Here is a 15,504-nt window from a genome sequence, read left to right on the forward strand (position 1 = left end):
TTTCAGTCGATAATCCATTTTGTTTTCCCAGCGCGCACACACACACACACACACAAAAACCGCCGTGAGTCCGTGCACCCACCATGCAAGCCGACGTGATATTTTACAGCCGAAAAAGATTCAAGTCGAATAGTAGGCCCAGGGTTTTATTATTACGGCAACAAATAATGCAGCTGTATTATCGCGATGAATATCCAGTTAACTCTCCCGCTTCCCAAGACCTTCTTAAAAGATAATAATAAATAAAATGGGGATTTCCCGGCCAGTTCCTCTTATCTGACTTCTAAGACTTTGTGGCGAGAGGAGCGAGATGGGTCTTGGGCTTTCGACGGGCGGGAAGGGAAGAGGAAAACACCCAGAAAAGACCCCGAGAGGCTCCGTTTCGACAGCCTTATGTGTCCCAGCGTTGCGCGGAGGAGCGATTCTCCTCCCTCAGCTCGCGGTGGGCTCTCCGCGTCACCCGGCGGGGCCCCGCCAGCGCTCCCCGGGGAGAGGCGGCGGCTCAGACCGGCGGAGGACGGGGGTAGAAGGGGTGCGGCTCATCTTCCCCCCGAGACGAGGGGCGGCCTCCGGGGTTTCCGCGGCGCTCGGGGCCGGGAGGGCCCAAGGAAAGCCGCGCAGGGAGAAATCAGGCGGGGTGCCAAGGGGAGCCCCGCACCTCGGGGGGTGCGCCGCGGTAACAACGGGGCCAAAAAGCTGACGCCTCGGTGGCGAGGGAGGGCCAGAGGGAGGAAGGGAGGGGAGGAGAAGGGACGGGCGGCCCCCCCGGCGCCCTCGTCCCGCGCGGCGGCGGGACCGCGCCCGCACCCGTGCCCGCGCCCCGGGCCGGGACCCGGCCCCGCGCGCTGATTGCGTTATTTAATTATCTCCGCTTTATTCCCTCAGATGTTTATCAGCTGCTTTGCATATCACGTGGGGGCGGGCGGGCCAATGAGGGCCGGCCTGGCGCGACGCTGGCGCGTCAGCCCTGGTCAAGTCCCGGAGATTGAGTATCTCTTTTTTCAGTCTTTGGGGCTTTTAAAAAAGAGCCACTAGTCTCAATGCGGAGCGGGCTATGACAGCCTCCGTGCTCCTCCACCCCCGCTGGATCGAGCCCGTCATGTTCCTCTACGACAACAGCCTGGATGAGATCAATAAGAACATGGACGGGTTTCACGCCGGCAGCAACTTCGCGGCGGCGGCGGCGGCCAACCCCTGCCGCAACCTGATGGCTCACCCTGCGCCCCTGGCCGCCCCCAGCGCCGCCGCCTACACCTCCAGCGAGGCCCCCGCCGCCGGCATGGCCGAGCCCACTGTCAAGCAGTGCAGCCCCTGCTCCGCCGCCGTGCAGAGCTCCTCCGGCGCCGCGCTGCCCTACGGCTACTTCGGCAGCGGCTACTACCCCTGTCGCATGACCCACCACAACGCCATCAAGTCCTGCGCCCAGCCCGCCTCCACCTTCGCCGACAAGTACATGGACACCTCGGTCTCCGGCGAGGAGTTCACGTCGCGGGCCAAGGAGTTCGCCTTCTACCAGGGCTACGCCGCCGGGCCCTACCAGCCGGTGCCCGGTTATCTGGATATGCCCGTGGTGCCCGCCATCGGCGGCCCCGGCGAGCCGCGCCACGACCCCCTTCTCCCCATGGACAGCTACCAGCCTTGGGCCATCACGAACGGCTGGAACGGGCAAGTGTACTGCCCCAAGGAGCAGAGCCAGCCGCCTCACCTCTGGAAATCCACTCTCCCGGGTAATACACCTGCATGGCTCCCCCTGTCTCTTTTTCTTTCGTCCTGCCCCGCTCGGCTCTCCCGGGTATCCCGCCGGAAGGGCTCCGTGATAACCCTCCCGGTCCCTCCCGCCGTCCCCGGTCCCATCCCGCCCCGGTCCACACATACCGCAGTGCCGCTGGAACGGCACCGGTGCCGCCCCCTGCCCCCCGCCGGCGCACGGCACATCCCGCCTCGCCTGGCCGGCCCCGGCGCCGGCCCCGGGAGAGGAAACAGCTAAAAGGGCCGCGGGAAGGTCTGTGGTATTATTTTCCATAGACCATGAAGTAAGCGAGCTGTGTAAATCTCTGTAGTCCCTCTCGGTCCTTCCCAGAGTCCCTGGCCGGGCTACATGGGGTCTGTTACTATTTGTCTGTCTGACAGAAAAAGTGCCTTTCCCTGGCTGAAAGCTGTCTGCGGCGGCCAGGAAAGAGGGGTCCCCGGTGCTGAGCCGGGCTCTAGTAGCTAAATCGGAGCGGGGCAGGCGGAGGAGTGCTCTCTAACCCTATCCTTGTACCTCCTGAAGATGTCCTAACCCGTTCGAGCGAATTTCTAACGCTTCCCTGCATGGTTTTTCTGTTCCAGACGTCGTTTCTCATCCCTCGGATGCGAACTCGTACAGACGTGGAAGAAAGAAACGAGTGCCTTACACAAAGGTCCAGTTAAAAGAACTCGAAAGGGAATATGCTACAAATAAATTCATAACCAAAGACAAGAGGAGGAGGATATCGGCGACTACAAATCTATCAGAGAGACAGGTCACAATCTGGTTCCAAAACAGAAGGGTCAAAGAGAAAAAAGTGATCAACAAATTGAAGACTACCAGTTAATGGATTAAAAATTGAGAAGCAGCAATTCAAGAGTTTCAGAACTTTTTTTTGTGTGTGTGTGTGTTCAGATTAAAGTAATTATTAATAATAATTAAAAAGAGAAAAGACAATGAACCTCTTCTGTCAGAACAAGAGATCTGTATCTTTGGAATTATAGCCTTTCTTTCTATTTTTTTTCTTATTTTTTCTTTTTTTTTTTTTTTTAAATATTGCTGTAGCAAAATGGTGAAAACTGACAGCTCTCCTGAAATCCCAAACAGCCAGCCAGTATCACTGACAGACTGTACAGCCCACAAGGCCAGCTCCGAGAGATACACTTTCAATTAGACACGATTTTCTGATAAACTTGTAAATACTTCTAAGACCTTATTATCTGAAAGAAGACCCTTTGTGGCCACGATGCAGGAGCTGGTTAACGTGAGGAGGTCGATGTGGACACACGATCTGGTTTTCTTCCATTGCAATCCAAACTGTATGTTGAATGACTGCTCAGGTAAACCATAGTGAAACAATTACAATTACTGTATGTTTTTAAGCAATGCATTTATTGTCAAAAAGTAATAATAAACCTCGAAGGTACTGAATAAGGATTTCAGAGACATCAGTAATGAAGGAAGTTCTGTGGAGGATCTATCTTGATAGTAAAGCTAAACATCGCAAATTAGTGAGGATAAAAAGGAAAATATTTACTTGGAGATGTCTTTCGGTTTTATTTTTTATTTTCCACAGATTAATTCTTGTCATCTAAACTGGGAGTTTTTATTTGTTTGGGGGTTTTAATTTTTTTTCTCCTGCAGACCATACAATAGATACATTTTGAAGGACTCTGCCTATTTTAAACCTGAAATAATCTTCAAGAATTAATATTCTAAGTCCCCGGAAATTTTTAATATTTGAATATTGGCATTTCTTTACAGTAGAAAAAAAAAATGGCCTGGGAAAAAATACCCAAGAACTTTGAACTGAAATACTTTTTTTTCCCAGAAGTATTTTGATTTATGTAATCTCTATTTGATCTATAAGTAATTAGTCGTTTTTCCTTGTTTATTGTCTGTTATGAGGCCGCCGTAGAATGTTTAGGGATTCTTTTTACAGCACCTTTTAATCCAATCAGTTATTTCAACCAGCACATTATTTTGTTTTTATTCACTATAAGAAGCTATCTTGTAAATAAAAAAAAAAATCAGCGCACTGTGAAAATGTACTTATGCACCCTTTTTTTTTATATATTTCTACTGAAAAAATGAAAACCCATGACGTGTAGAAGCATAGTAGTATTAATACTGTTAATAAAATAGTCACTGTAATAAAACCTGAAAGAAATGCTCTTTATTTTTTCCATTCCTACACACATTTAATAGCAAAATATAACGTATCTGTCTTATAATTGTAGTACTGTTGTCTTTCAGTATGTATCTGTGTACATACGGTGGATTTTTATTTTTCTTGGCGGTGTTTATCTGCGGGCAGGCACGCCTGATAACCAGCGTTCCTAAACTATAAATGTTTCGGTAATGTTACAGTGGTTTTGCAGCCGCGCTGGGGGACGTGGGGGTGGAAGACCAGGATGATACCAGCACAGCGCTGCAGCCCTCGCCGGGAAATGGAGGCCGGCGGCCGAGCCCCGGGACGGGGGCGCGGTGCCCAGCCTACCGAGGCCTCGCCGGGGAGGTGGGGGGGCTGCGTGGCGATGACAGGACGGGGAAGGCCCGAAACCTTGACCTTGAGGGGAAAAAAGCCGATTTGTGACCTTGACTTTTGACAGCTCCTGGCGCCGGCAGCATCCGCGGGCCGACGGCGCCACCTCGTGGCCAGCGCAGGGTGGCGCCCGCACCTGGCCGCGCCCGCGCAGCATCCCGGCCGCCGCCGCCCGGAACGCGCAACTTCCGTACAGAGCGCCTCGGGGCGCGCACGGCAGGGCGCGGAGCAGGCTGTGCTTCGCGTGCTCTCTCTGCCTCTGGCCGTGACAGGGCAGCGGAGGCGCTGAGCGGGGCTGACGCGGCGCTCAGCCTGCGCCCGGCTGAGGGATGCCTGGTGCCTTGCGAGGAGCCGCAGGCCGGCCAGGATCGTGAGTTCAGGGCGACTTGGTCGGGCACAAAGAGAAGTTTTCTTTAGCCGCCCGTCTCCTGAGGTGGTCTGTAGCTCTAATTAGAGCTATTGGGGAACCTTTACGGTACATTTAGAGGGTATCATATACCGCGCTCGCTGTGCGCTTCTAGCCTTACATTTCTGAAATTCAAAAGGACCTACCTCTGCAGGGATCAGCGCAGAGCGATTTCCGTCCCTCAGATCTGACTGTAATGCATTCGTGCAATAACTGACATGAAAACTACCTGCAGGAGTGGGATTTATTTTCCAGGAGGCTTTCGTGTCGGGGGCTTTGCCCTACATTCGAGATTTTAGCCTTCCCACCGTGTGCGGCCGTGCAGTGGCTGTGAACCTCTGTGGTTTCTCGGGCTACGAAGCCCTGTGGTTTCTCAGGCCGCGGGAAACCCGCGGCCACGGAGCGTGGGAATTTTGCATGCGTCCCTTCTGAGGCCGGTCAGGGAATTTCTGAGCGAGAAATCCCGTCCTGCTGCGAAAATAGCCTAGGAGTGTCACATTATTGGCAGGCGGTTCCCAAACCACGCAGTTTGGTTGTGCTTTGGGGTGACAGGGTGTCAGCCCTCTGTGACAAGCACCCGGCCTTCCAGTGGCCTGCGACACCGTGCGAGGGACCACGGGTAAAGATCCACGGGCGCAACCACACCCGCTCATGGCGGGCAGGGCCTCGGGCTGCCCAAGGGCGTGGGTAGTCTCCAGGACTTCCACGGTAGCCCCGCGGCCTGAGATTTTCAGCGGAGTTGGAGCAGGCAGAAAACTCCGTGCTGGAGCTGTTCTAGCTGCGGGAAGCCCTGTTACCCTGCTCGAAGGTCTGGGGCTGTGGACTGGCGCCGGGGACCTGTCTCCCACCGGCTGTACCTGCTGCCCACGGGCTGTCTGCCTCGACTGCAGGCAGAGGACAGCCGCCTTTCCACCGTCTACTTGCCGCGTTTTCTGCTGAAGGAAAGAAATTGCCTGAAGAAGAACACTAGCGAATTACACTTGCTCTTCCTCCGAGTGAATAATTTTGTTTATTTCGTTATATTTCCTAACCTGTGTAATTTCGCGGCCTGTGTAATTATTGCATGAAACGCCGCAAATTATATTTACTTCAGGTCAGAGTTGGGAGTGATAAAGAGGACTGAATTCTGCTTACCTTAGTCAGAATATTCTATTTTCAGACCTCGCCCCAGAGAGATACAATTCAGGGACGCCTTGAAAGAAGCCCGATGAGAACATGGCCGACATTAGTATAATTGCAGTTTTTTGGGGTTTTCTTTGTTTGTGTTTTATTTTAAATTTTGTTTTGGGTTTTTTGTTTGTTTTGCTTTGCTTTTTAAAGCAACTTTTAATCAGAGCTAGCGTTTGAAGATTATGTTTTCACACTGAACTACCTACCGTTCAAATTTGCTAAGCATTTCAAGACTGACTGTGGATTAGCGAATTTAAATTCCCACTACTGTTCAAATAGCTCAGCCGCGTATATATTTCACAGGGTAAAAAGGGGAGCGTTTGACTCGCGATCGCTGGCAGGAGTAAGGTAACATTTTGGATCCGACCCCTTTTACCATGTAAGACAGCATCGAGGCTCGAGGCTCTCGTAGGCTTTAGCAGGACGAGCAGGTCATGTTTCCCGGCCCCGCAGTGGAGAGTCCCAGTCAGGGAAGCAGGACCTCAGGCCAGCGACAGAGCGTCCCCAACCCCGCCGGGGTGTCTTCCCCAAAGCCTGGGGCGTGCGGCGGCCGCGGCAGAGGCTCCGCGCCCGGTCCCGCGGGGCGGCCGCTTCGAGCCGAGCCGCTGCCTCCTCGTCGGGCCCGGCTCGAGGCGCCTCTGGAGAGATATCCCACGGTGCGAGTGGCTGCATCAGGTGAGCAGAGACAGGGAGCTCCGTGCCTTGCTCTCCAGGGCACCGAGAAGAGGGAGCTGAGGGGAGCGGAGGTGGCTGGGGGAGCATCCGCGGCCGTGCGGCGACTCGGGGCACCAAGACGGTTGGTGCCTGCGGCTTTCCGAGGCACGAGATTCACTCTCCACGGGCCTTGCGTGCGCTCCTGCCCTCGTTCCGGTCGTCCCCCGTGTCTGCCTACCCACGGCTGCACCCACGCAGCCCCCTGCGCCTCCATGCCTCCATCTGCCTCCGTCCCTTTGCCGGGTAGCTGCGGCCTCGGAGCGTGGCGGAGAGCGGGCGTGTAGGTGTGTGTGTGTGTTCATGTTATTTATTACCTTCATTTACCGTCCAAAAGCTGTTGGCACATACATTTTCAAGTACAAATTGCTGTTGTACTACATATTCCCGTCTCACCAATCTGCCGCCAGAGTCCTAAAACACATCCCTAATACGTTTTACAAGTGAAAATTATCACCAACGAAAATAATTAAGCAACGCGATATATTAATTCACGACGTCCGTCCTTGCACACGATTCAAAGATGATTACTATTTATATTCCCCGCGTTACAGAGAATGTTTTAAAATGGTGGTAGGGAACTTACTGTGCCTGGATTGCTATGCAGAGTTACGTGTGCAAGGAGTTTTATTTCCAAACGTTAAGAAAATATGCCGGAAGAAGGATTTGGAAGGAAAGAAACACAAAATTGGAAAACTAAACTTATGTAAACATAGTACAGTCTTTATTTTCTCAGCTTCCCTTGAATCAAGAATGTTAGGTAGAATATTTTAGCAGATGTGGAGAGAGATGCAAGGGACAGAGGGAGCAAGCTATTGCTATTACTGTATATTTATTGTATTTATTGGAGCACTAATATAAGAGCACCATTTCATTCCTAGCGCAAAACGCACAATATAATTAAAGAAAAAAAAAAAGTTCCGTTTCACTTCAATCTCCACGTAGTTCACTTTCAGTCTTGGATTCAGAGACATTCATTTTCATTCCCATTTTCTGGAAATGTTAGTTTATAATCACCTGATTCTTGGCGTCGTGGGTCCCTCAGTTTTCCCATGGGCAGAAAATGTCCTTATATCTTTGACGCAGACAGACAGATACAACAAATGCTACACTTTTTCCCACCCTGCAAATAATCTGGTATTTAATCTATCTCCGCCTAGAGCACTTGGCAGTTGCAAAGGTGGTTTGCTATGGGAAATAAACCTTGACAGGAGCATATTTCCGAAAAAGAATAACTCTAAATCTATTTTTTTTTTTCGGCTGCCTTTTGCTCATAAGGATTCTCGTTTAAATACCCCGGAATGTTGTCCTCAATATTGAAATATTAGGAAAATGAAACATTAGTGTGTATGTGTGTATATATATATATATATATATATATATATATATGTCTGAGAAAACGGACAAGAATCTCGGCCTCTAGCCTATACATTAAAAATATCTACGGCGTAAATAAAATCAATTTCTGGTACATTTCAGCATTCTCCGTGGGCAGCATTAGCAATAAAATCAAGACAGCGTTTAATACAAAAAAAATATTGGCAGGCGCTAAAAGGCCGTTTGTCTCCATTCATAACATTTAGATGCGTTTCAATGCGCTTTCATGAGGATTTGAAGAGATGTCCTTGCGTACTCTCGGCCCTTAAAGGGGTCCAAAAAGAAGAGGAGGAGGGAACCGGGGGGTGGCTTTTCCGCGCGGGCCGAGGGGAATTTGGGGCGGTGGGTGCCGGGACGGGCCCGTGTGCCCCGGCCGCCTCTGTAGGGGTCCGGCCGCGGGTGTTCTGGCCACTCCGTGAGCTTTTCCCTGCCCCCTGGGCCCCCTCCCCCTTGAATGCAGTTGATTCATGAACTAGGGTACGAAATGCTAATGTTCATTAGGTCTATCCTCCTCCCTCCTCCCTTCGGCCTTCTTCCCGCCCCCACACCCCCAAAAAGAAATTTTTTTCCTCCAGTGAATAGCTTCAACATGGCGTACTGCGAAGCAGAAGCTTTGCCCGTTCCTAGATCTGAACTGTGATTAAACATCCCCAAAGAGAGCATCTCTCTTCCTCCCGCCGCTCCCCCTCCCTTCCCTCCCCTTAGCGTAAAGCGCCCTCTTCTACGTAGGAAAGGTCAAGTCCTACAACGCACAACCCACGGTCATTACTGTACTGTGACCCGGGGTGTACTGGGGAGGAACGGCCGAGTGTCTCGTGATCAAAAACACTGGGACTTTTTTTTTTTTTTTTTTTTTTCTCCTACTCGTGCGATGGGAATTCATGGAATTAGACAGCACTTTAGCCTCCTGCAACCACCTTGTGTGCAAATCGCCATCGGAAATCCTAAGGGACCAGGAGAGAAAGAGAGAGGGAAAGAGAGAGAGAGAGAGAGAGGGTGGGGGGGAAGAGAGAGAGAGAAGGGGAAAAAATAGCTGTAAGAGTAGTAGTAATAATAATAGAAATAATCGTCATTAGCCTGTGATATCGCTGCATTTTGCCTGAAGCTGGCAGGAAGGACGATGTGTCCCAGTGGCTAGATTTCTCTCCATCTAAAGGCAAACCAACAACAACTAGAACAAAAAAATATATATAACCCCCCATATCAACCGCAACCCAAGACACTGAAAAATCAAGAAGGAATGTTTGGTGGACCGTGTATATTTAATCTGTGAGAAAGGAATAAAAAAAAAAAAATGCAATCCATCCTCACTGAACTGGAGATCTACAGCCCAGCGCGGGATCCTAACTGTCAGTCTCCGTGGGGATATATTTTTGCACAGGCGAGAGACTTCTGGATGCTGGGGTAAGATTTTCGTGCTCTTCCTGGAGGCGGCTCAATGTTTCTCCTCTCTCCCTGCTCGGTGGTGAACTAAGCAAACAAGCCAACAGCAAACACCCACCCGGTCCCCTCGCAAAAAAAGCCCCCTGCATGACTGGAGCAAAGTCATTCGGGAGGCCTTTGTGGAGAGTTTCCCAGGCCCTGATCTCCCCCCCAGCCCACCCACCCGCCCCACTCCGTTTCTCCCACGGTGTATGAGGCCGAAGTGCCGCTTCTCCTGCGGGGACCTGGGGGCAGGCGGCTGCCTGAGTTGATGCTAATAGAGCCGAAGAGCCAGTAGAGAAAAGTAAGACAGTTTCTCCTAGCTTTGGTGCCGGCTCCACCTTCCCCAGGGATGCTGCTTTCCTCTCTAGCATAGGTGGGAAGCAAAGAGGTCTCTTGGCAGGAAAGTGCACCAGGAGAGGCTGGGGTCAGAGCACAGGACGAGAGCAGACTTGCAGAAAGAGCTGCTGGTTGTTTGGCTTTGTGCAGTGCCGTGTTGTACTGCAGAGCTGGGTCAGACTGCATGGAAAAGCGTCTCCTGGTTTTTATCCCCGGTTGTTTTATTCCCGCGTACATGCCTCTGAAATTTTTTTAATCATTCAAGTGCCGGGAGGAGGGTGGACGGCTGTGTGTGGAAGAAATATGGGGAAGGATGTTTAACCGGTCTGCTTTTTGCCATTGTTTGTGTGTATCTAGAGAGAAAAATGCCAGCCGGGCATTGTAACCTGTCAGTTTTAATTAATCTGAATTTCATCGTAATCGCCTTGATTTGAACGCACTAAGCAAATTGCTTTCATTTATTCCCGATCGTATAAAACGACCTATATGGTCGGCTTGGGTGAAGGATAATGGAAAAGCGGTTTATTTCCATCTTGGCTTGGAAATACCTTCGGGTAGGGGGAGGGAAAAAAAAAAAAAAAAAAAAAAAAAGTGGGTTTTGGTACAAAGCAAATTTGTATGGACTTCGTCTCCAGATAGTGACTGGTTTACGCTTTAATATGTGAGGATTTCTAAATACTGTGCTGTATGAACACTTGATGGGAAAATAAAAGCGAAAGAGAAAGAACAATTAATACCCACACTTCGCCTGATCCAATTCTGGGTGTTTTGCCCAAATTCACCCGGGCTCTGCAATGTGCATCTGTCATGCTTATGGGACCTGATTTCTGAAAGGATTGATATTAGTATCATCATTTGTTGAAAAATCGGGAAAGGGAAACAAGCGGGACAGCGAGCGGGCTTCCACCCGGGCATAGGCAAGAGCAGCCATATTAGGCTTAGAGGAAGAGCTGTTTTTATGGGTATCTTTGCCTTACATATGAGAGAAGAGACAATAAACGACCCTTACGAGCTGGCTGAGTTGTACATGGGCATATGATTTCATCCTAAATTGCAGCGCATACTCTAAGTTCGTGTTATACAAATAGCCTCCAATAAATATTACACAAGTACAGATACCTTAATTATAATACAATTCTGAGAGTCCATCAAAATACCAAGTTGGAGCTTTGAAGTCGTTGATCTGATAGTCCTGGAATAGCAGGACTTCCTGTACCCGCCCCCTAAAGCAAGCATTGATGAAGAAATGTCTTTAGTTCGATGGGTTTCATGATATGTGAATAAGGCTCTCCTATAAAGTTAGCAGTGGTACAGTAAAATCTGATGTGTTTCTTGGCGAGTTGGGCAAAAGAATTAAATAAAAAATTGAAATACCTTTATAAATCATTGTTAAAATTTAATGTACATTAGAGAGAACCTTATATCCTATAAAATTCAATTTAGGTTAGAATTCCAGTCAATTACCTTGACGTGAATTTCTGTAGCATAGTGTGGATCTCGGCATCTCAGAAACAGTCTAGCTACGACAGGCTGGTCTCGGCGTTGAGGCATTTCATTTTCTGTAGCTTCCTGAATTTAATCTAGGGGACACATTATATATCCCATAACTCTTGTGCGTTGTTTATATCCTGAATTGGTAGGCAGAAAATGCTCGTTTTCCAGAAGCAACGCGATAGGATTATTTTTTCCTCTCAGAGAATACATTTCCTGGATTAACAAATCTAAGGTCAAGTTCAAGGCATCGATTCTAGCAATACTTTTAAATGTAAGTCGACACGGGAATGTTTTGGCGGACTTTTTTTTTTTTTTTTTTTTTTTTAATGCGTAGAGTAAAGCAGACTCTCGGTTGAGGGTTAACTTTGCATGGGAACATCGCCTGGGATATGGCCGTCCGCAGGGATAACTGTCGACTACTAGCACCTCACTTTCAAGGGATCACTTGGGATGTTTCCCCTAAACCGCTTTGTTGAATTCTTCATAAAATGCATTGACACGAAAGGGGACTGGTACCTGCTTACTACAAACGGTGCTAACAACACGGCGCTTTGTGGGTCTGGGTGGGAGTGGGAGGAAAGTGTTTGCTCTTCTGTACCGGCGCATTATAACCAAGGAAATTTGCTTTCGCACCAGTTTAGAGCCCGCCGCTGGCTCTAGACACCCCTCTCCGGCGACTAAGTTTGCTGTAAGTCTCTTGCACCTGTATCTGGATAGAGGTGGGGAAAAAATAAGTGACTGCATGTATGTTTTCTTGTGCTCCGAGAGTGGAGAAAAAGAGACATTGATAGAATCATCGTCAGTCAATTAATTTCTGATATACTAGTTGGTCTGAGAAAACCTCTCCTTGCGTCCGTCTTATTGCCAAGCCCGACAGCAGTGGTTTTCAGGACTAGGCTCCGAGCAGTAAATGTAAACATTTTAGAGGTGTTCAGAGCCCCGGGACTCTGGAGCTCTGGGCTGGGCAACCGAGGGGTGAGGAGACACGATATTGTGAGAGACTCCCCGCGCATTGGGAAGGCTCCAGGAGACTGTCCGAACAGCAAATCATTTGTCTGCTGGTGAGCAAGATAATAGCTGCCGAAATACATAGTTTTCTATCTAGAAATAGCTTCCTCTCCTAAAAAAAAAAAAAAAAACAAAAAACGCAATATTTCAGCTACTTGCAGTCATCAGAGAGACCTCAGATGCTCATCAGCTCAAAGGGATGGGAAACATCATGATTGTTCGCCAACAAGGAGTATATCTGTGTAGGTCCGTAGTCGTTTAATCCTAAAATTAAAACTAGACGGGAGGCTTGGTTGGGAAAAAAAAAACCCAAAACAATCGCCCTCTTCATTTCAGCAACTTAAAAAGATGCAGGGGGTGACGGAGAAAAGGAAAGGCTTTTGCTATTTTATGTTAAAAATTAATCTGAAATATTCTAGCCCAGAAGACTACAGCCTTTTGAGGTGTTCAAGCCTCTGAAATGTAATGTGGTAAAATATATATATATATTGAATCCTGTTTACATCTGCTTGTTCTCTTTGCACATATTCTACAGTTTTCTGGCAAAATCACAACCACGCCGCCTCACATTTTGGAAAATAAATAGCTATGTCACAGTACGGGGCTTCCATCTCATAAATATATACACATATACAAATACATACAAGAATTCACATATTATTTAAATTATTTACCTAGCTATTGAAGGATTTCATTCTATTGCGATCTTACGGAGACATATTTAGTTAGGGGGGAAAGAAAGTATACGTATAGCTTCTTTCCATAGCAGACAAAACCGCAAACAGAAAATAAATGCCTTTTAAGAACTTCTAAGCCCGAGATATTTAAAATACAAATAATCAGCGGGTTTTTCTGAAGCTGCATTCCTGGCAAATTTTGCGACGAATTATCGCCTTGTGCCCCTATTTGCATTGGTAAAGGTGGAAAGACGGTAAGCATTTTTTTTTTTTTTGTTGGCAGCAACATTTCAAATTCCCTAATGCTATACTTTCCTAATAAGACTTTGTAGACTGTAATCAACCCTCAGCTTTACAAAACACTGTCCTAACTCCTTCGATATTTTCTCCTGCTCGAGTCATAATACCCCTCACCCTCCCTGTGCGAGAGAACAGCAGAGATTGAAGCCAGCGATCCTGTAATATTTTAATTAGCTCCTCTTGGCGCAAATTCCTTCTAGCACACGTTCCTCCTGTTAATTAGAGGTACCCACCCTACTGGCAAGGTAAATGGTCGGCTTCAAATATTTTCCAAGCAAAGCCCGGTACAAAACGACAACAATTTAGATACAATAGAACTTGACCTTTTGGAGAAGCAGTAGTGAGTTAAACAGTTCCCTTTGCACACCATCTGTGTATGTAAAAACTAGACTATCGAGGCGTCCTAGTTCTGTTTATATTCCTCCAAAGAAGAGATGTAGCTTTTTTCTCCTCCCTTTGTTTAGCTTAGCTATGGGTAACAGTCTCCCCACCTCTTGGCCACGCTTCTCCTTTGCAGAACCGTCCTGCAGCAGAGGTTCCAAATTCAGAGCGGTTTTACCCTCTCTAATCCGGTCGAAATACATGGAAAGGCGTAACGAATGCATTTTGCTTCTCCAAACGAAATGCCTGCCTTTGTTTATGTTGTTCTCAGTGAGGTTAGCGAGGGGAAGGCTCGGTTTTCCCCCTTCCTCAACGCGGAAGTCCCAATTACTGTATTAAAAGAGCAATTCAACATTAGACCAAATAATCAACATTGATAATTGTGCTGAACACAGCAACTTAACAGCAGGCTCCCTGCAATTACCCACACATTCCGGGACTTTAAGCGTACATTATCTCTTTTTTCACTTAACAGCAAATAAAGCCGAGAACAGCCTGTGCCTTGGGTGTCTACTCGCTCCCAGACGAGCTGTGCTCCCCTCGGTTTTCCCCGTCACCCTTCCCGCTTGTTGTGCAGGCGGCACCCGGAGGCATTTTGGGGTCCCCCTGCGTTACAAACCCGCTTGAAGAGAAATGGGCTGCTTGCTTAGGAGAGGTGGGAGAGAGAGCTCGAGCGATTCCAAAGCAGGCATCGGGGCTGCACGTGTGCATGCTGTGCAAGCACATATAATGCCCAGACACACGCACACCCACGCACACAGACTCCTATTTCCAGTTGCCTTCTCGCCCTTCTTGCCTTAATTTCCCTTTGTTTCCCAGAGGCAGCCCCGACCTCTGGCACGGCGAAGCCTCGCACGGCGCCGCAGCCCTCGCTGCAGAGAAGAGCGGCAAAGAGCCCCATACAAACCTGTGCCAGCTCTGCTCCCCATTTCTAGCCCCAAGGTTTGAAATTTATTGAAATGCAAGAGGGCAGCTGCAGTGAGTCCGAGGAGGTGGCGTCCCGCGATTAAGTGTTGGGCAGCTCTGTCATGTCTGCTCTGACACAAGCTGAAGTTGACTGCCAAAGTGCTATAAAACCGCAGGTCAGTCTAGAACTGTTTTCGGTTCCCCTAGACGCGCCGTGTTCAATTATAGCCTTAAAAGCCCTAATACAAGTGCAAGAATTTGTTTGCCATCACACAGAGGCGGGGCGAGGCTCGGCAATGGTGGCGCCTTTGTTATCTCAAAGTCACTGAAATCCTTATACATTCCTTTTTGTTCGAAGGGAGGAGTGTCTGCGCGTATGCAGGGTGTGGGGTGAGGTTTTCATCGACGGAATTGAACGGTGGGGGTAAACAGGGAAAATAACCAATGTTCGGACACCACAAGAGGGTTTCCGACCCCCCGGTCCACTCCACCCACCACCCCATCACGACCACTCCCCGCAAAAAAAAAAAAAAAAAAAAAAAAAAAAAAAAAAAAAACAGGGGGAAAGTAAATGCAAGCAAAATTACAGCGTTAAGGAAAAAGCCAACCAGAGCTCTGGCACACCCCTCCCCACCTCAAGTTAAAAAAAAAATTAAGAGGGAGTGAGAGGGAAAGCCCCCAAACCTTTTTACAATCCCTAAACGACATTGCAGTCTTCTGCTAGCGGTTTTGACTACATGCAATCTCTTTCCATCCACTTTCTAGCAAATATGTCAAACTGGAAGATTAATTCATTAATTTCAAGTTCAGCTCACAGACGTGCAGTAAGCATAAGAAGTTCTTGCAGCAAACCAAAATAAAGGGTTCATTACAGGGATACGTCCAGAGCATTTGATTTGTGAACGGTAACCCTTGTAAAATAAGAAAAAGGCATATAAACATTAATGCTAATAAATTAGTTTACTCCACTACGAAGTAATTACTTGATAATCTTGAATTTACAGCTTGAATTCAAACGCAATAGTTAACTATAATGTAG

General features: G+C 48.4%; 1 protein-coding gene across 1 annotated transcript; it reads left to right on the forward strand.

The window, feature by feature from the left end:
* The first annotated feature begins 1,054 nt into the window (after positions 1 to 1,054).
* Positions 1,055 to 2,576, forward strand: HOXA13 (homeobox A13). Its single transcript, XM_021538041.2, has 2 exons — positions 1,055 to 1,727; positions 2,332 to 2,576. The coding sequence occupies exons 1-2, from the start codon at positions 1,055 to 1,057 to the stop codon at positions 2,574 to 2,576; spliced, it is 918 nt and encodes a 305-aa protein (XP_021393716.1).
* Positions 2,577 to 15,504: the final 12,928 nt, after the last annotated feature.

This window comes from Lonchura striata, chromosome 1, assembly GCF_046129695.1.
Source record: "Lonchura striata isolate bLonStr1 chromosome 1, bLonStr1.mat, whole genome shotgun sequence".
NCBI classification, from domain to species: Eukaryota; Metazoa; Chordata; class Aves; order Passeriformes; family Estrildidae; genus Lonchura; species Lonchura striata.